Source organism: Danio aesculapii, chromosome 12 (assembly GCF_903798145.1).
Source record: "Danio aesculapii chromosome 12, fDanAes4.1, whole genome shotgun sequence".
NCBI lineage: Eukaryota > Metazoa > Chordata > Actinopteri > Cypriniformes > Danionidae > Danio > Danio aesculapii.
Window position 1 is genome coordinate 9,919,198 of NC_079446.1, and position 22,843 is coordinate 9,942,040.

General features: G+C 38.1%; 1 protein-coding gene across 1 annotated transcript in view; it reads right to left on the reverse strand.

Moving 5' to 3' along the window:
- Nucleotides 1-22,843, reverse strand: part of jmjd1cb (jumonji domain containing 1Cb) — a 249,544-nt gene that overhangs the window by 43,398 nt on the left and 183,303 nt on the right. Inside the window, 5 exon segments of the mRNA XM_056469094.1 lie at nt 2,509-2,788; nt 3,219-3,260; nt 3,635-3,778; nt 5,160-5,284; nt 7,346-7,451. Of these exon segments, the coding sequence (XP_056325069.1) occupies nt 2,509-2,788; nt 3,219-3,260; nt 3,635-3,778; nt 5,160-5,284; nt 7,346-7,451 (697 nt within the window).

A 22,843-nucleotide genomic window follows, 5' to 3' on the forward strand; every position in this document is an offset into this window, starting at 1 on the left:
ACTGTACTGCAGAAATTATGATGGAGGGATTTAAATGTTCTTTTACCAGGCAGCCATCTGGCCAAAAAGCAAGCACTGAACTTAGAACATTTCGTCAACTTTAATATATAGCAATACTAGCCAAGCATAATAGCCTCTGTATAACATGAAAGCCATAATAGGGGAAAATCCAATCAATCCAGAGTATATTCATTATGTTTTAATTCCTTTGAGTGGGGAGCTGCAATTGCCGTTTCATTTCTCATCTAAATTTAAATATGACTGAATTAAAGTTATTTGAGTTATTCTTATTTCCTTTAGTCCATTAAGGACTATTAATAAAAATATTTAATATTTGAAATCTTTACCATGTTTAGTACAAGACAAGACTAGGGTTAGGTCAAGAGCTTAAAGCTCCCAGTATTATGAAAGGATAGCAATTGGCTCAATATTGAGGCAGAAAGTGAGCTTGAAAGGTCTTTGTAACAATGGACTATATGCATTGCAAGTGTTTTTCAGCCACCGATAAACTTCTGAAGAAAGGCAAATACACTGCCTGACAAAAGTCTTGTCGTCGATGCCGATTCTAGTTGATCATTTGGTATCAGAAGTGGCTTATATAAAAGGCTTATTTTACCAAAATAAAACATGATCATGCCTTGATTTTTTTTTAATGATTTAATTAGGACAGTGATTAGGTCACTTTTGTCACTTAACAGAAATAATGTACAGTATAGAATATAAAGCCATGATGCAATGGGAAAAAATTATACAGGAATCCCATGATCATGGAGGACTGCATCCATACATCTCTGCAATAACTTATTAATAAAGTCATCTGGAATGGCAAAGAAAGCCTTCTTGCAGGACTCCCAGATTTCATCAAGATTCTTTGGATTCATCATCAATGCCTCCTTCTCCATTTTACCCCAGACGTGCTCATGTCTGGTAACTGGGCTGGCCAGTGCCGGAGCACTTTGAACTTCTTTGTTATTATTTGTTGCTATTACAAATGGAATCAACGACAAGACTTTTGTCAGGCAGTGTATAATGTAAATTAGTCCGTCAAAAAGATTTAAGCAGTAATTTAGTTGTTCAACCGTAAAACAAAAAGAAAGACAGTTTAAACGCAAGCACCATGAGGAGCAGCAGACGAAAATACTGTGATAAAATAAATGTCCATATTTTAAAGACATGGTGATGAACAATGGAATTTAATACAGGACTTCTTGTCCGGTGTGAGACCCACTTTATGTTGCGTCTCTGATTTATTTATTTTTTTCAAATATATTTTTATTGAACGTTTTAGTGCAAAAACCTGTCAGAAATTGAATGAATAATAGGATAATATACATCATTCATGTAATTTGAACCCTGACCCCCACATGAAAAACATAATAATAATAATAATAATAATAATAATAATAATAATAATAATAATAATAATAATAATAATAATAATAATAATAATAATAATAATAATTCAAATTAAACTGTATTTAAATAAATAAACAAACAAACAAATACAAATTCAAATAAATAAATATAAAATAATAAAATACAAAATTATTTTACAAAGAGGTAGACTTCATTTCTTTTGTCCAGGCTGAGTCTAACAGACATGTTTTTAGTTTTAGAGACTTAGAGGTTCCTAGATAATCAAAGAAAGAATCCCAGGTCCAATCAAATAGAAAAGGATTGTTCTTCATAGCTGTGGAGAAGGCCTCAAGTGGGATTATGTTGCAGACTGCAAGCAGCCATTGATTTAAACTGGGGGGTTCTTCCTTAATCCACTTTACAAGGATAAATTTCCGAGTAAACCAAAATATGTGGAAGGTCTCTGTTCCGAAAATAATAAAGTACAACATATCATCATTGAGACCCAGTAAGCAAGTCCTTGCTTCCAATCGAAATGAACATTTAAAGATGGAGTTGAGCTGCAGCCTATTCAAGTCCCAGAACTGTTGTATAAGAGGACAACACCACATACAATGATAGAAAGATCCAATTTCCAATTTACATTTGACACACAGCTCAGACAGACCTGGATTCATTTCATGTCTAACCTCAGGTGTAACAAACAGTGTAATAAAATGTTTTAATTGTGTTGCCCAAGCAGAATTTAAGGCTAACACACCAAATACATAGATCCAGCCAGGATTCATTATCAAATACACTACCCAGATCAGCTTCCCATTTACACTTAGGTGAGTCAAGGTTATCGGTTTTATTACTACAAAATGTGTTATATACACATCGTGTGATACACTTGGCCTACTTATCAAATTCCAGAAGTGATTCAACAGGGGAAATGCCAAATCCTCATGAGAAAGGTGTCTCTGATTTTAAAGATCACAGATTTTAAACAAACCTGATCTTAAATTCAGTTTGTAATGACGTAACAGTTCACTGGGCTTATTCAGAATTAAAAGTCTTCATCCATATAGCGCATTTATTAATTATTAATCAAAATAAATAGCATTAATCTAACATAACGAATGAATATTATAACAATGACCAGTGTTTTACCTTTTCCTCCACTCTCTGATTTTTCATATTTGATCTTCTCATCATCTGGAACACTACTGTCTGAGCCCTTTCGACGTGAAGATCGTGAGCTGCGTTGCTGACCTGGTGAGGACTGTGGCTGCTGCTGCTGCTGGTGGTGTTGCTGAGATACCTGCTGCTGAGCATGCTGGGATTGTTGTTGCTGCTGCTGCTGCTGGGCCTGAGAGGCCTGTTTGGGTGTGGAGCCAGAGGAATTCATCACAGGTCTCGGGCTGTTGGCTTGGGCACGTGTGTAATGACCCTGAAAAAAACACACACACATGCACACACACACACAAAAAAGAAGAGCACAGACAACAAACACAAGCATGAGCAGCTTGTAATGGTTTCCACTCCTAAAGGAAGTTAAAAACCACCAATATCAAAAGCACTTCCTTTCTAGCAACAACTGCAGTATACACGTCATTAAAAATGTGGTCACAGAGCTAGGCTTAAAAGAAGAGTTCCTATGGCTCTCAGAAATGCTTTCCATCCCTATATCTAATACATGTATTCACCCAAAATCCATTTAAAGCATGCAAACAAAGTGAAACTCTAAGCGAGGTAAGCATTTACTGGAAAATTAGCACTTGCAATATATTACTTCTAAAATGATAACAGACAGGGATATGCAGGTGGTATTAAAAGCAGCTCTAAATCTATGGAGAGAGGAGGGGGTCGCGGCCCGGTACCTGAGTGATTCCTGTAGAGCCGCTTGGTCTCCCTCCTGTGGTCTGCTTGCATATCCCCAATTAATGTTTAAAACAGGGAAACAGAGAAGAAAGAAAACAAAACAAGAAAAAAAACAAGGTGGAACAGAGAAGTCTTGTTAATGATGAAGGGAGCAATGATATGCGTGTTCTACAAGGCTCTAATTTTCTTAAAGATTTTTAAAAAAGCACATAGGAACTTTACTTCAAAGCTAGCTACAGACACAACGTCCAGTGAGAAGCACAGACAGACAATGGGACAAACATGCACAGGACAGAAATACACACTGGCACATGACAGTAAACACCAAGCTGATCCAGGAAAGCAGGTGTGCTGTTCATCTAATGTAACAACAAAAGCACATATAGGCATGGTGAGATATGCAGGATATACTCACATGGGCAGTGTTGCTGTTCTGGCTAGAGCGAGATCTGCGTCGCGACGTGATACCGATATTTTCTCCTTTTAGTAAAGAATGGACCACATCATCCAGAAAGGTCATCTGTACCATGAAGGGGTCAACGTTCTGAGGCTCTAGTACCTGCAACACAGACATTTTTATTTAATAATAAAAGTACATTTGAAATATTATGTAAAATATTACTATTATTATTAAAATTATTATTATTATTAACAGCCTCATTAATTTGCTTATAACAAAGTTGTATTTGTGAAGCATAACTTTCTCAGTGACAGTTCACCCCAAAATGAAACTTTTGAATCATTTACCCTCCATTGACTTCCATAGTTGTTTTTTTTTTCTAGCCAATGGCTACCAGTTTCCAAGATATATAGAATTTAAAGATATATAGAATTAGAATAAATGGATATATAGAGCTGGTAGCCATTGACGTTTATACTGTAGTACTTTTTCTCTACTATGGTAGTCAAATGCTACCAGTGTCCAAGATATATAGAATATAAAGATATAAAGAATATAGAACTAGAATATATAGATATATAGAACTGGTAGCCGCTGACTTCCGTAGTAGTTTTTTTTACTATGGTAGTCAATGGCTGCCAGTTTCCAAGATATATAGAATATAAAGATATATAGAATTAGAATGTATAGATATATAGAATTGGTAGCCATTGAATTCCATACTGCAGTCGATTTTTTTACTATGGTTGTCAATGGCTACCAGTTTCCATGATACATAGAATTTAAAGATATAAAGAATAAAGAATTAGAATATATAGATATATAGAACTGGTAGCCATAGACTGCCATAGTACTACTATGGTAGTCAATGGCTACCAGTTTTAAAGATATATAGAATATAAGGATTTATAGAATACAGAACTAAAATGTAGATAGATAGATATATAGATAGATAGATAGATAGATATACTATGGTAGTCAATTTAGAATATAGAACTAGAATATATAGATTTATAGAACTGGTAGTCACTGACTTCCATAGTAGTTGTTATTTTCTACTATGGTAGTCAATGGCTACCAGTTTTCAAGAAATATAGAATATAAAGATATGTTTAATGTAGAACTAGAATATATAGAACTGGTAACCATTGACTTCCACAGCAGATTTTCTTTTACTATGGTAGTTAATGGCTACCAGTTTCCAAGATATATAGAATATAAAGATATTTAGAATATAGAACTAGAATATATAGATATATAGAACTGGTAGCCATTGGGTGAAAAAGACAAAAAAACACTAATAGTTTTGGAACCACACTTGAGGTAGAGTAAATTCCCATTTTTGGGGTAAACTCTCCCTTTAATAAAATGACACATTTTGTCCTCAGTATGTTTACCGTGTAGTTAGTTGACACTTTATAAAAACAGACATTAGAGGTAATGCTACATTTTGAACATTGTTTTAGGAGTGACTTTTCTCCCATTAAATATTATGTTATTGCACAATGCCTACATAAGAAAAGTCGTTCTCAGAACTTACCTGGTCATTCATGACAACCATAGTGCGACTGAAAAGATCGTGGTGGGTGATGATGCCCGTGAACCACTGGGTGGCTGAGTCCTGTCTGTAAACTCGTACGCGGTAGCCATTCAATGAATAGGGACCTGGAGACACAAAGAACCAGAAACACTTCAAAATTGCTTATAGAAAGGTAAATATTTATTCCAGAAATCTGTTAACCAAAAAGACAAATGTTACAATGTCTTTCTTTCTTTCCTTCCTTTCTTTTTTTCATTCTGGTTGATCTTTACATCAGGGAACGACAATTCAATCCTTGTATCTGTGATATGATGTTAGCCGCAGTGAATGCTGGCAGGTGTCCAAACTGACTGGAGCTCATTAGTGTGGGGCAGGTCATTCCTATTAATTACTCCTGAACATTGCTCATATACCCTGCTACAACAGCTAACCCTTCACTGTCCTTGTGCATACAACAGCCCTGCTTGGCCAGAGGAGAACTGGAACATCATTTCTCCCAAGGTTTATTCTCCACCTCCGTCAACTGGTAGAGTTTTGGTTCTTTGCCACTGCTGCCTCTGGGTTGCTTGATTGTGGTTGGCGAAGCTGCTCTTCAGTGGTTTTTCAACAGTGACATTCATATTAAACTGAACTGAATCAGTATTAATTTAACTACCCACTTATAAATCTGATACATGGAAATATATGCAAATGACATATGACATACACGTTTTTATTTGGATTTCATAGATATAAAATATTTGCCATATGCAACATGAACTTTGAGATACTGTAAAAATGGCAATTTATACTATATATATATATACTAAAAAGTGTCCATAAACAAATATTTTCTCAATTCCAATGAGTAGCGGCTAGGACCCGGTCCTATGTGATGTGTTCTACAATCTAAAATTTGGTTATGATTTTATTTTTTGTATATTTTTTTCATCTATGTAAAGCTGCTTTGACAGTCTATATTGTAAGTGTTATAAGATGATAAATATGATTAAAAAGATAGATGATTTGAAGATATAAAGATGATTTGTCAACCCAAAATGCATCCATCCATACATGAGCTTGCACATGCACAACAACCAAGCGGCGACGTGGGCAAAAACCCCCACAGAACATTTCATTTTTCTTTTCTTTTTGTGCTCCGTTTCCCCTCCAAAACCTTTGGCTTTGGGATACTTTCCATTCTGCCCTTGTCAACTGCCAAGTTTAACAATTATCACTAATTGTGGGCCTGGAATTTTGTTATGGACTTTGTAAACAAGACCTTCTGCCAAGACCACAACAACACCCTCTGCTTGAACTAGTCAGGTACATCAAGTGGTCTGCCATATTCACAAACCACATCGGGATTTGTTGTTGACTTTTCAGCACTCATATTACTTCTGGGATGTGACACACATCCAAGTGAAAAGGAAGGGCCTTTTTTCATTCTGGATCCCAAAAACTTTGCATTCTGTAGCAGATACGAGTGAGAACTGAATGTGAGTTGGCAGTCAGTTTGGGAAAGATTATTTCCTTGTGATTACCTTGTGAGCAGGAAATGGAGGCTGAAGGTCAAGCCAACATCACAATGGCAACTTTTATTTATTTTTTTCCAAATCTATTGTTATTTGCCATTATTAAACTTAGCACTGCAACCTAAATAATTGGTGCACAAAATTATTGTACAATTATCTACCCAAAGCAAGTAAATAAGTGAATAATTTGATCACAAAGCAAGTAAAAAGTATGATTTTTGAGTTAAATTACACAATGGTAGACTCACATTACTGATGTTGTGTAATCTAAATAGCACAAGCGTTTCAAAAAGAGAGGAAATGCCTTTAATTATCAATTATACTGCTCATTTACGCTCGATTCACACGAGGCTTCTGCATCAACGCTCGATGGAGGACGTGTCTGAAAATAGGGCTGACACGATCATCATAGCAGTGTCAGCCAATGAAATCAGTATGCAATTGGCTACTGTTTGCGCCGGGGTATTTGAATAAAGCAACCTGATTGGCTGATGCTTCCATTGGCGCTTGAAAAGTTGAGAAATTCCCAACTTTTACAGCATGCAACACTGCTAAAGCGGCGCCGGCGGATGCACAATTCAGTTCAGCAACGCTTGCCGTCACCTATTCAAAGTGAATGAGAAGTGTTGACGTTGTGAGCCATGTGAATGGGAAGAAATGTGAATATCTTACCTTGCATAAAAATTTCCTGAACTTTTTGGTCTTTCACCCAGGCTTTCACTTCGTCATGGAGATGTGGATAGTCCCTGAGAACAGGACTTAAACTGTCCACTTCATCCTATGGGAAACACACAAACATAAAATGGTTAGCATAACACTTTCAAAACTACAAGAACACAATGCGAAAATTGTAACAGTTTGGATGTAATGAACCCCTCGAGAAGCCTTTTTTGGGTAATGATTGCAAAATAAAGGTAAATGTTGTAAAACAAAACAAACTGAGATTAAGCCATATTTAAAATTGCTCAGTTCAAGTCATTTCAACAGGAATGGGCAAAATCTTAAGTTTCAAGTGGGAGGGAAAATATTCTCCAAGTAAATCGCATGAATTCACCCTGTTGACCGACAATGCAGCTTGGTTTAAAAGTGACCTCAATGAAAGATTTCCCTCAGATTTCACAAATGTGTCCACAACCATGTGCTATGAAACATAAGAACACATCTCTTCTTAGAGCAGTAGTAAGTAGTAATGTAACGGACCACAAATCTTATGGTTCGAATCACACAGTTTTTTTAGTTGCAGATCGGACCATTTTTCGGATCAGCCAAAAAGGGGAGGTGACAAACAAACAGAACTTAGAACCTGTAATTTTATTTAAAATAAAATGAAGAAATAATCAGCTGAATAAAAATGAATTGTAAAATATTTAGTGCTGTTAAAAATTCACTGTTACCACTACTGTTGCTGATAACACTAAATCTATAAATCTAACATTATAATTTGTACAACCCATATTTATTTTTAGTCTCATTTTCAATAAATGATTCAGTTATTCAATTCTAAAACATCATGTTTCGTAGCTAGATGGATCATTTTTGAAGAATTATTCAGTGGCATATTTTTGATGGCTGATTATTTAACCACCTATTGGTTAAATAATGTAATTGCTGCCTAAATTCATTTTTGAGAGTCAAGTTAAATGCACACAGGTATGATGGTGATTTTAATCTTTGCCATAAACATCAGTGGTTTTGTTTAAACTATAAACTGTTATTTGACTGTTTATAACTTTATAAAAAAACTCAAAAGACTGAAAACTGAATCTCTTTCTTAACTTTTTCGTTTTTCAAACACAGATTTGAATGCAGCGATTCGAAGGATTAATAAACATGTGCAAATCACCATCATATATAATTTATGTTGCGTGGGTGTTGAGATCCCGATCATTTAATGATTGATCATACAGCTTACACTGAATTCATTAATGCAGGCTAAACAAGCAGTGAAGGAAAACACCTTTAATAACCTAAGAAACCCACCACATCTCAAATAACCTACCACAACTTCTTCCGTCATCATTGTATTGTACAGGAAAGCCTAAATGCTTTCATACATGTGATTTGAATGTTGTGAGAGGCAATCTCTCTGTGATCATTTCACATTTAGAATGAATCCATAAGTATAAATATGTATTAATCCACGGGTCATGTGTGTTCCGAACCGTGGGTTGTGATCCGTACGAATCACAGAACATCCGTGATCCATTACACCCCTCTTTGTAAGTCTAGAATTAATCGCAAGTCACGTCACTTAAAATGACAGTTCTGAGTTGCCATTAATGTTTAGCAAAAAATGTAAAGGTGGTAGAAAAGCATAAGGGTAATAATCCAAACAAACCCATAGCCTTACAGCAAACAACAGCAATACGCTTTCCAATCACTACTAAAACACTTCCTGTCGCAGAGAGATTTGGAGGATCTGATGAAGGCCAGTGACCCACAGAATCTGAAACAAGCACAGGAAAGCTCTCACACCTCCTCATGCACAGCAACCCATACATTTCCGCTTCGCAGGAGCCCAGCAGTCAAGCAGATGTGTGTGTGTGTGTGTCTGTGTGTCTGTGTGTCAGGGTCTGGAAGGGTGAGAGGGATATCCGCCCTGCACTTCCATTAATTGTTGATGGTGATGAGGAGTGGAGAGGAGGGGGGATGTGGTTGACAGGAGCTCTAGTTATTTACACAATCACACAGCAGGCCTGATGAACACATGAACTGAGCCCTGGAAATACCCCGCTGCTACCACACATACACACACACACATACACACATACACACATACATTACAGTGTAAACAAAAGCCTACAATGATTTGGTAAGACCGCTGGTGACTTCATTCATTAATTCATTTTCTTTCGGCTTAGTCCCTTTATTAATCAGGGGCCGCCACAGCTGATTGAACCGCCAACTTATTCAGCACATGTTTTGCACAGCGGATGCCCTTCCAGCTGCAACCCAACAGTGGGAAACACCCACACACTACAGCCAATTTAGCTTTTTCAATTCACCTATAGCGCATGTCTTTGGACTGTTGGGGAAACCGGAGCACCCGGAGGAAACCCACGCTAACACGAGGAGAACATGCAAACACACAGAAATGCTAACTGACTCAGCCGGGGCTCGAACCAGCGACCTTCTTGCTGTAAGCCACTCATGCTACCCACTGCGCCACTGTGACGCCCCTTGAGTACCTCAATAGAACCCTATTCTACCTTGGCGAAAATTTTAAAACATTACTTTTATAGTTTTATTTCTAGTCCATGTATAATTAGGGATGTACCCATATGGAATTTTTGACTGATACCAATAAGCGATAACTTGATTTGGAGGCCGACAGCTGATATGTTAACCGATAAAATATAAATATGTTTGATTTTTCTGCATGTTTGCAAACATATGAACCGCTGATTTTATTAACCTGCTCTTTAAGACCTCAAAACTCAGGGCTTCTGGTAGTACCCAGAATAGCAAAGTCTACTAAAGGAGGTCGAGCCTTCTCATTTATGGCTTCTAAACTCTGGAATAGCCTTCCTGATAATGTCCGAGGCTCAGACACACTGTCTCAGTTTAAAAGTAGATTAAAGACCTATCTTTTTAGTAAAGCATACACCCAATGCATCACATAACGATATGATGCATGTGTGTGCTCCACGCAGGTGAGTGGGCTTGACAACCACCTGTAGAACACACTCCTCCTGTCTTATTGCTCCAGACATTTTGTTAGGAATACTCATATGCTTTACATGTTTGTTTATATAACTACTATTTTCATTTATAGCACTTCATTTTTTGCATCTTGTGTAATATGTTAGCATCTGATAGGTGAAGTTTGTGAATAAGACTGTACCTAACAATTATTTTGTGTGTTGATTAGTCTAGTGTTTCTCAACCACGTTCCTGAAGGACCACTAGCTCTGCACATTTTCCAGTCTCCTTAACCAAACACACCTGATTCTGATCATCAGCGTATCAGCAGAGACTGAAAGACCTGTAATGGGTGTGACAAGAGACATCCAAAACATGCAGTGTTGGTGGTCCTCCAGGAACGTGGTTGAAAAACACTGAATTAGTCTATATTTTTTTTTTCGATCAGTCGACTTATCTTGATTTTTCATCTAATCTAATAATTTCATTTTTTAAAATAAGATGATGAATCCTTTGACCAACTTTTTGATAAAACTTCAGCCATTAACATTTCAAATTTTTATTAAATATCTGTTTTGTGAAAAAATACATTAAATGAAGTATGAAAAAAATTAAAGTGCAATAATTAAAACAAACAGAATTCTTAAGCAACATCTACCATTAATTTCACATTAATTCTGCCTAACACTGGTCAAAAAATGCATTATGTATTTGAAAGAGCCAAATAAAAATACTCCCTGATACAAGAGCCCCTAAAAGATAACGTAGTTAGTTTAAAGAACCTCAATAATGGGCTTTTGAGAATGACCTTCCATGCAGTGTGAAACACAGCTCTAAGTGAAGTGAAATATCCAGCTAAGACTTAAATCTGAAAATGTGCCATGTTTAAAAATATTGATTCATCTATAAGAGTCGACTCAGAGTGGTTTAAATGAATCGTCGGGGCATAATGAATCTTTAGCCGTGTTAATGTGACATTGATAGATAACTCAAGCCCCGCCAAATTTGTTGCGTGCGCAGACCCAGGAAAATTGAAACCCTTGCCCACATACACTGTCGTAAAAAAAGGAAGAAGACAAACACTGTAGCAGATCCAGATTGAATCATGTCACGAAGATGCTGTGCTCTGAAGTGTGAGGGAAGGTTAGTGTTACTTTCCCTACCCATTGGGCTCTCACATACACTCTGCACTCTGACTCCTTCAAAATTGTGGATAAGCTATGCTGGGCGATTCTCTCTGCCTCATGCTGAACGCAGTTGACCAATCGCAGCAGACTGGGTCATTGGACCAATCAGCGCAGATTATCATCGCGCTAAGGAGGGGTTTGGGAACAAATGAATCGCTGAACGAATCATATGGGAGTGCATATTTTAAGACAATAAAAGTGTTTTCTGACCTTGCAGGCAAGTCCCTTTAAGGCAAGTCATTTCACTCGGCGGCCATCTTTGAAACACCTCTCGGGCAGTATGTTTTGGCATTCTGCTTGAATGGGAAAACATCAAATTCTCCAAAAATACTTGCCAAGCTTACAATTACATTTCATATTACAAATAACCAAAAGAATGAAACAAAAACTGACTATTTGGTTTCATTTCTAAATGTTCGTTTCACACAAAATCTGCAGAAATTCACGTCTGGTCTGAGCCCCTTCCCCGGAGAATTGTCATTCTATAGTGATCGCTGATTGGCTCCTGTACTAGAAGGGGGGCTTCATTCGCCATATTGATAGTTACACTTTTTTTCCTATTCAAAAGTATACGAGTGACATGTCTTGTGTATTCTATAGTCTTTGATACATATCAGCCTGTTGTTAGAGACCCCCATAACCAAAATATGACTTCTTTAATGCATAATAGGCGCTCTTTAAAGAATCCAAATCCAACATTAAATAGATTTAAATACATTTATGAATGCTAACAATATTCAGGTGTATTTCAAAAAGGACAGTCCATTTGTAAATTCCTTTAAAGGCTTGTGGACGTTAAATCAGGTTTATGTTGTACATTAACATAACAGATATCCATACAGCAGTGGAGATTAACCTGTATCCTTTCACATATGCGTGCAAAAAGAGTGCAAAGCTAAACGCGCACGCTGTCTCTGTGTGTATGTGTGTGTGTGTGTCTGCGCTATGAGTGTGTCTGCGCTATGTGTGTGTCTGCACTATGTGTGTGTGTCTGCGCTATGTGTGTGTGTGTCCTCGCTGTGTGTGTGCGTGTTTTTAAGTTTGTAACGACATTGTGTGTAACTCATGGTTGCAACACCACAAAAAATGCATCAAATACTCATTGGTAAAGTTCTTACTGTAGTATTTCTCACAAATGTTACGTGAGATCTGCTTCCTGAGGCAGCCGAGGGCGGCGATTGAGGCATGTTGCTGACAGACACGTGGGCGGGGAGGACTAGCCTTAAAGGCCCAGTAAAAAAAAAACAGCAACAAGGTTTTCCCAGCTATAATACAGACACTTCAGACAGCTATAATAAATACTCTGATGGTTGTTTCGAGCTGAAACTTTACAGACTGTTTCTGGGGACATAAAAGGCTTATCATAAATCTGGAAAAAGGGGTAACCCTTTTAGGGGTAGGTGCCCTTTAAGATCTAATCTCTCAATGTTAATCATATTATAGACAAGGTCATGTATTTGATGACATGAAAATACATAATGCAGGAAAGATAAACAGTATTTTAATGATATGAGAGGATTTACATTATAATGTAAGATACATAAATGTAAAATACAATCTAATTAATTCATGAAATGTTTATTTTGCACCAGAAATACACTCGGTATGAAAAAACGGTATGAACAATGAGCTGCTATTAATATGATTATAGACAGGAGTGTTTGTGCAAGTATGACATTATTATATCTCTGTTCTGATCAAATTCCATCACTGTGATGCACATCAGTGGTCATTTCTCTCTCGGTTATGCTCGCACACAACAGGAAAGTGTAAACATGATGCATTTCATGGACTTACTTGTAAACTAATGCCGCTTTCCAGACATGGTCAGAGGTGTAATATGTCTCACCTTCGACTTCAATGCATTGTTCAAGCAGCGTTTCAGATGCCATTTCTAGGTAGGAAGCAAAAAATAAATCCTAATTCCGAGATGTCTGGAAGGCAGCATAAGTGTTGCTGTAGTTCGTCTTAAAAAGATAGAATTGCATCATCAGTGTGCCTAATCCTAGGTGAAAGTAAACTGCTACATCGTACTCTCCCTAGTGACAACCATCACATTACACACATACACACGCCTTCTCTCCAGTTTCTATTTTAAAGCGAGAGCCTTGCAGGACACATTATTTATTTATTGCCCTGCAGGTTTCACGGGGCACTTCTCTCTCGGTGGCATCCAAGAACAGAATCTGTTAGGACAGCCCGGTTTTTCCTGGGTCTTCCACTTAACAACAAAAAAGAGGCGCATTTAAAATATATTTAATTTCCGAATGTTTCCAATCAGGACACACGCATTCTAGCAGGAATGTAAAGCATTATCAAATGAACGTGAATAAGGACAATGAAATGTAAATCAGAGAGCGAGACGTGAGCTCATTCCTACAGTCTGGTCAAGCACCTTCAGCAGGACTTGAGCTGTAATCTCATCTCTCACACACACCCCCTTGGTGAAGGACGGAGCAGATGCACTTTTCTTTCCATCCCCCCACCCCATTCTGCACCGGGCTGCCATCCATCACTTTAACAGCAATATGTTCCAGGATTTTCCACATGGCGCTGCGGTGGAAGACACTGCGAAAGCAGGGTGGTGCTCGGCACAGGGGGAATAGGAAAGTGCTTCCAGATCCAAACTCTGACCCAGATAAAAACAGCTTCCTTCCCCTCTCTCTTGCTCTCCGTCCAGCGGAATGGAGCCTGGGAACATTGGCTGGGGCGTGGTGCTCCAACTCTTTCTCCAGCCTCCGTCTCCATGTTCCCCACAAACAGTCTCTCCGTCCAACAGCTGCTCAGAAGTGTTCCTGGCTCTCTAAAGGAATCACGTTTCAGAGACATCTTGTTCAGATCGTCTGTGTGACATGTTTCATTTATACTTGTATTCTAGATGAAGTGTGTCTGCCACTGAGTGAACACCACGATTCAGTGCCTTGCAGACCCATAAGAACATGCCATAGGGTGCTTCTCGTAAAATGACACCGTGATTCCTAATGAGGTCCAGAATCCATGTCTGCACACCATCTGTGTTTGTTGACAAGCTGATCGGATGAGACCGAGATTTCACACGGACGAGAGACAGAGGTGGTATAAGCATAGTCATAAAATGCTTCCTCTGATTGTGCGATTACTTCTGACAGCTATATAACCGAAGTTAACTGTTACTGGCATTTACTGATATTAATATTAATAAATAACTCATATTAATAAATAAAACTAGAACACTGCAATTATGCTGCTTAGGCATGGGAAGATAACCGTTTTCAAGGTATTCCATGGATTGGAAAAAGTCAAGGTTTTAAAACAGCAAAAATGTTCTGCTACACCGTTCCTACAGTATACAGTTGAAGTCAGAATTATTAGCCCCCTTTGATTTTTTTTCTTTTTAAAATGATGTTTAACAGAGCAAGGAAATTTTCAAAGTATGTCTGATCACCTGCTTTTGTTCATATCTCAGACAGTTCTACCAATTAAAGTTAAAGTTAAATTTTAATGACTATCGAACATGGGTTGCGCTACAATTATATATTTTTTATTATGCAAAGAATAAAAACAAAAAAAAGTACACTTAATAAAAATACTAACTTTTTTATTTTATTTTGCCCACTCCATAACTCACACATTACTGTCTGGCTAGTTTCTGTCCTCTACTTATGCCAAAAAGGCAATAATGGTCCAATATTACTGACCATTATCACCAATAAAGCCTAGAAAACAGAGAATCAGTATTTTGTAAACCGATAGGTTCAAATATTCTTTTACAGTTACCAACTTTTGCCATGACCTCTTTTGGCTTTAACAAACGTTTCCCTCAGGTTTTTCCAAACTTTTTAACAAAAACTTTCTTCCTTTCCCACTGCTGTTGCAACTTCTAGCAAAGAATTATGATCACGCATGGATGGATCATTAAGATGTCTATACAGTTGTACCTGTTTCAGAAAAAAATTCTTGAAAGCGATTTATATTCAACTCAAATCAAACACAGAGCTGCATGAACTGTTCGCTCGAGACTCAAAAAATTTTGTCTGCTCCACCAGTCGAAATCATGTCACGCACACCCAAAGCAAACCTCCTCAAGCTCTGCAATGACGTCCCATTCGCCACGTGCACTGAGTTCAATAACAGAAAGCTGATTGGCTATTGCTTGTTGGTCTCATTTGTAGTTGTAATACCGCAAATCACATTTGGACTACTGAAATAAAGAACTACAACACCACGAAATCCAAGCAACAACAACAAAAGAGAATTTAAATGAGCATTAGATGTAGCGTTACTTGGACATCGGAAAAATAAGACCTGTGCAAAAATAATTAAGACCTAGAACCGCGAATTTAAGACTTTTTAAGGCTTAAAATTTAGATTTTTAAATATTAGACTTTTGAAGACTTTTTAAGACCCCACGGAAACCCTGTATGTAGATCCAATGCAACTTAAATTCAACAACCGGACCATTAAAATAAAGTGTGACCATTTGAAATCTAAGATTAAGCAGATTACATTAATTTATCCACCTATAATAAGCAGACATGAATGCAGGTTGATGCATTTACATGTGGAGCAAAATCTGTGTAACCCCAGGGGCAAAACTCGAACAGTGACAATATGTTAACGCTTAGATTATGGAGTTTGAATCCTGTCTAACAAGCTGCGTGTGTCTAGCATTAGATGCCAATCTCAAGCAGCACAAGACAAAACATGAAATTTGCATGTGCATTTGAAAACGTAACATTCTGTAGTGCACTCAGTTATTGCTTAAAGCCATTTCGCAACTACAATAGGTATGCATCGTCTCATTAGCAGCATGCAGTCCATACAGTCTCATGGTCATGTAAGAATTTTCCATCTTGGACATTTTAAACGCTTCCACGCTGTACATGTTTGCTGCATTTATAAAGCAGGTTTAAAATGAAGACTTACAGTACATGACGCTGTAAAAAAAAATTTCTCTAATGTGTGAAATCCAAATCAATATCTAGTCTAGTCATCATAGACGGTGCAGCTCAGGCCGTTACTGTACGTCAGTAATATTAACAATGTGTTCATTAAGAATGAATGAAGTCCCATTACCGTCCCGCTCCACATGACTGAGTGCTCCTATTAGCATTCCTCTGCTTCCTTCACTTGCCTCTCCGTTGCTCTTTCCCTGTCTTTGTGCACACAAAGGGCAAACGTGTTCCTGATCTGTCCCTCTCTGAAGAGCACGGCTCCAGCGTTACTGTCATTGTGTCCTTTGAAAATTCATGACTAGAGTCCAAAGCACGTGTCAAGGTGAGACGAGCCAAATTTACACTACAAGTGTGATGAATAAGACCTGTTCATTCATGTAGAGCTAAAATCTTTGATATAAGCCTTAATATAAACACAAACATACATTCTTTTACCAACAATATGACCAATTTTGCTTCCTAGGAAGTATTTTAGGACTAAAAAAGTGCATTAAATGGATTCCGAATGATGTTTCAGTCATTTCTGACAATTCAAATGGTCAAAACATGCAAAGGCAAACACAAATACGCCATATTATCCTGCCTAACACAAAATCACAACCCATTTTTATAGAAATAACGAAGCCACGCATCTCAATTGTAGCTATATGAAGTGATCGGTGTTAAAAATACATTGTTGGCATGATAGACTGGCGAGTGAAGATGCAGGATGGAGTGTTGCCATGGCAGTGGGCAGCGTGGGGAACTGACACAATGCTTGCATCAGTCAGAGGTGTAAACAGCGAACGAGTGCACAGAGACAGGATGTTCCTTCCAGCGCTCTACAAATGCTTTTTTTGCAGAGATGACGCATTCAGAGGATGATTCATTGTGCGGAGAGCTGGAATGACACGAAGAAAGATACCATAATAACGCTATTATAGCATTAATGGTGACGTCTTACAACACAAGCGCTCATATCGGGGCAATTAACTACTGGGAAAACGTAAAAAACGGGTGCGAAAACTCAGTGGCACGTAAAAGCTTTTGTTGGGGAGCAGACGATGTGTGCGCTCCTGTTGCTATGGCAATACTACATACGTGACGTGTGTGAGAAAAGCTTGTTGCTGGGGTAATGCAAGCATGTGTGTGCTTTTATGTAGGTTTGTGCTATTTCAAGCTAGAGCTGAGCCAATAAACGATATTATATCGAATCGCGATACAATTACTGTCAATAACAATGATAAGATCTGGGCTTTTATACTCTATATTGATCTAAGAGCCAATCACACAGCAGAAATGTGCAACAATGGCAATCTAGAAGTTAGAGATGCACTGAATTTGCAGCCACTGAAAATGTATTGACTGAAAATATGTTAATGAATGGACCCTCTAATTTTTGTGGCTTCAGTCATTGTTGGGATACTCTTAAATCTGGAGGCGTTAAGAACTTATATTGAAATATATATCGTTATCGTCCAAAATGGAAAATAATTATCGAGAGTGCATTTTTGCCGTATCGCCCAGCCCTATTTCAAGCGATGTGTCTTAATGCGGTTACATTTATTAATACACTGTGGATTAAATCATTCTGGGAGCTCTTGTGCCTTACATATACATGCTATAACGGTAGCTGTCTGGCGTGAATGTGTGTAAGCGTATGGGGGAGGGTAGCTGAGCCGTGTGTGTGAGTGATATATGTTTCTTCATTAACAGAGAGCACGCCTGTGTGATATATGTTCTGTTTTGCTGAATGTGGTCTCAGACAAATGAATGTTATGGAGCAGGTGGGATCAAGTATAAAGTGCTTGAGTAATTTTATTAGATTAGTGTACATAATAATTGGGAGGGGGTTTACTACTTAAACTTTTACTGCAGTAAATTTTTTAGGAATTAATGTAATTTGTCCACATTGCAATATTATTTTAAAATGTACTGCTTCAGTTTTTCATCACCTTTCATCTTACAATAAATAAGTGGCGTGCGCATATTTCAGCCTTAAGGTCTTTGCACATGGAAGTCCGAAATTTTCATATGCGTTTTTTTCAAATTCATATGTGGAAAAACTTGTCACATAAACAAACCTTGCACACCCAGTCCAATGCACATTTATTAATCACTACGAAGAAACGTAAAACATTTCGGAGTCCATTCAAGCAGTGAAACTTTGTTCTCCTCTCTCGTCTCAAAAGTGCGTAAATCACATATGAAAACAAAACAGAGACTGGCAGTACCTATAGACATTATAATGGATGGCAGCCGCGCTGACGTGTCGAAGCAACAGAACGAACGCGGACCATGCTTTATATTATAATGTCTATGTCAAATCTATGGACATGTACGCACACACACACACTGTATATATTTAAGCACTGCCTTTGTCAAAGTTATCTGTAGCTCATATGACGGCATTCTGCATTTAGCTTTACACTTACACCTCTCAAAGCGCTTTTTTGGATGTGAAAATTGGAAAAAATAAATCAAATCTGGTTTGAAATTTTCTTATGACGGACGAATGTTTCGGAGGCAGTGTGTCAATGCGATACACACAACATGAGGTTGAATTTATTTTTTAATGTGCGAAAATCACGGATGAACTTTTTAGATTCAGCGTGAAATAACCTTTAGTTATATATTGCATAAAAGAAATATCTAGCCATGAAGTAGCTAAGCTGCAAAATGTCTACTGATTATTATTATTTTTTTTTTTATAAAGCATCTTTGGGTGTCCTGTACATTTGCATTATATAAAGTGAAATGTTTTTTCCTTAAAAGCAATGTATTTACTTGAATAAAGTATATGTACAGCTTATGAACTATACAGTTAACATTGTAATTGTGGTAAAGTGAATAGTGTACCTTTAATGTTTCCTTTAATTTAGGCATATATTTGGTTTTGCAGGGTGCCAAAAAATGCCCCCAATGTAATGTAATTCAATTTGTATCAGTAAAGAATATTCATGAAATATAAGGCTGGCCTATATATCAGTCAACAGTTGGAATTTTATGTTGTCAGTATCATCTTTGATACATTTGCAAGTAAAGTGTCAAAAGCATTATTTATTTTAAGAATAAATAATTCAATTATTATAATAACAATAAATAAAAGCATTATATTGCATACATGAGTCTCGTAAATCTACTCCAGCTACTGTTTTGAACACAAAATGAGCATGATAAACATAGCACAACCTCTGTGATTGGTCAGCTTGGTAGCGCTGACGAGTGTGGGCGGAGGTGAGAGTCACGCGAGCCCGATGCAGCATGTGTTCACAAGTGTCGAGTCCCGTGAAGGAGCTCCGGATGCTGATTTGTGTTTACCTTATGATTAAAGTTGTTGCACGTCCGCCGATTTCAGCCTCAAAATGAGTGATCTCACTGCCAGCTAGCGTTTCGGAAGTGTTATTGCAGAGCAACAGAAACAGCCTGCAGAAGTATAAATGCACGGCAATGCGCAAGGCATGCGCCGTGGGTCACGCTGATCACTCTACGGTCGACGCAGAAGTATAAACCAGGCTTTAGCGCCCTCTAGCATCCTTTAGCTTACCATAAATACAGCTCAGACTCAAGTACAGCTTCAGAACAGAGATGAGGCTTTGAGTAATATGGGTGAAGAATCCCCAAATGCAGTCAGACAGAGATCACATGACTATAATTCTGCATTGAACAGGGGCTCAAGGTTGACCAGACAGCGGCATTCTGAACCAATCGCAGACGAGATCAGGACACTGATTGTTGGAGACTAAAGAATAAAGTAGTCTATTTCATATTTATTTAATTCCTAATTTAATTCATTTTTAAACAAATGATTTACCAATCTATTTTTTAAAAATGTGAGTAAATATGTTACAAAAATATGCACAACATAAATGCATAAAATGTGCCAAGTTATTATTATTAAAGTATACTGGCAATTGCTCACCATGTCTTGATGTGTACATAGTCTTGAGTGGTAAACTACTGATTATGTTTTGAGAGTGTCAAATTAAACCCGTTCTGTCAGAATTTGCACCCACATCAGCTCAGAAGCCAAGGATAAACACACAGAGAATCCTTAAAATGTAAGCGCAAACCCTTCTGATATGCTTGAACAGAGCTACCGAAGACCGACAGCACAGAGACTTGGTGACCTCCAGCGATTTAATAGCTGTCAGTGTGAATGTACCTTAACAGCCATGACAGTAAACAAGAGCATGTTTCATTGCTACACAAAGTTCTCAAGCCCTCCACGCAACTGCGCTGCAAGTCAAAGGTCAAATTCCTCCTCTTCCATCCCACTCAAGGATAACCGAACACAAATGCGTGCCCAGACTCGAGCCTCGCTCATTAATGGAAAACACAGAGAATAAGTGTGTGGAAGTCTCTTCCAGTAATGCACACCATAACAGCACTCCTGTTTTCTGTTTCTCTCGCTCTCGACCGGCTGGCCTCACACACACAGAGCCTCAATTGTTGCGATTATGCCAAACAGATTCCAGGGCTCCAGCCCCTCCTCCGTCTATCCATCCATCCCTGGATCGGACTGAACTGTGGAAAAAAAAAAAGTCTGAAGGAGAAAAGAGTCCAGGACAGGATGTGAGGAAGCCAGCTCATCACACTCCAGCAAGCAAACGACAAGAGTTCCCAAGCACTTTAGAGGTCAGACTTTGAATATTTAAATGGGGGGCGGTGCTTCTGAATCCAGAACAGGCCGGTGTGTTGGAATGTGTCAGTGTCCTGTGAGAGTCTCAGAGACTGGGTCACCGTTCTGGGATTGAGGAATACTCATTTTCAAGACTGTGGGTGGCGCAGTGAAGCAGAAATACCTGCATGCTTCCTTCCGACATACTGAGAGTTCGTGACTGCAGCTCTATAACCTCACTTTCACCTGGAAGTGAAACACAAGCATGTTCTAGCGAGGTGTCTTGTGCTCTAATTTCTATATCTGCCATTACTAACATTAAATAGTTTTGAACAATACTTGTACAGCGTTTTTTAATAATCATAGTTCAACATTTACTAATGCTTTAGAAACATCCAAATCCATGCTTGTTAACATTAGTTTATGCAGAGGATTATGCAGCATCTCGCCTCACAGCAAGAAGGTCACTGGTTCGAGTCCCGGCTGGGTCAGTTGGCATTTCTGTATGGAGTTTACATGTTCTCTCCATGTTCGTGTGGGTTTCCTCCGGGTGCTCCAGTTTCCCTCACAGTCCAAAGACATGCGGTATAGGTGAATTGAATAAAGTAAATTGGCCGTAGTGTATGTGTGGGAATCAAGCGGCAACCTCCCGCTGTCCCTCATGAAGCTAATACAGAAGTAACTGCAATTCATCAAAATTCTGCTTGTCCTGGCTCCATAATAAAGCAGATTTCTATTGAGCCCACTGTTAAAACGGCCAACTTTACAGCAGAAAAAAAGGTTTTTACAGCCTGGTACAAAAAACGATTTTGGTTCATATATTTATTGCCTCTTGGTCACATTTTTAGAAAATACAACATACAATTTCACTGCTATGCTGATGACACCTGTCCACCAAGCCCTCCAGTTCTTTTCCTCCTTGAGCTTTGAGCAGATGTTTAGCTGAAATTAAAATCAGGCTTTTTAACTAACTTTTTAAAATTAAATAGTGACAAAACTGAAGCCCTTCATTAAGACTAAAAGTGTTTTGGATAAAGCTGATAATTTTACAATAGACATCGATAATAAAGCACAATTCTTCCCTATGTGCAGGTAAAGAGTTTTGGTGTCATCTTGGAAAGCACACTCTCATTTGCAGGTCACATCAATAATATTACGCGTACTGCATAATTCCACTTGTGTAATATTTCTCGTCTCCGTCCTTCTCTCACAACCAATAACACAGCAATTCTCAACCATGCATTAGTTACTTCACGTCTTGACTACTGTAATGCACATCTCTCTGGGCTTCCCTCTAAACTTCTCCATAAACTCTGGTTCAGAACCATGCAGCTCGTGTCATCTCTAGGACTTCATCTCATGAGCACGTCACACCACTTTTTTATCAGCTTCACTGGCTTCCGGTAAAGTTTCATATTGATTTTAAAATCTTACACTCAGAAATATATGTTCAAACTACTTATTTAAAATGAGCTGAAACAACACAATTCTTGAGTTTTTATTGGGACAACTTAATTTTTTATGTTCAATCCACATAAATTGGTTAAAAGTGTCAAGTTAACTTAATTTGTGTTGGGACAACATGAATGCATTGTGTGGAACCCTGCATTTTTTACAGTGTACTTCTCACTTTCATGGCACTTCATCATCTTGCTCCTCAATATCTCACTAAACTTCTCCATATTTATACCCCTTCTCTCACTCTTAGATCAGCCAACTCTTTCTCCCTGGTGTCACCTCGCACTCAATTAAGCACAATGGGTACTTTTAGCTCCGCGGTTCCTCGACTATGGAACTCGCTTCCCCT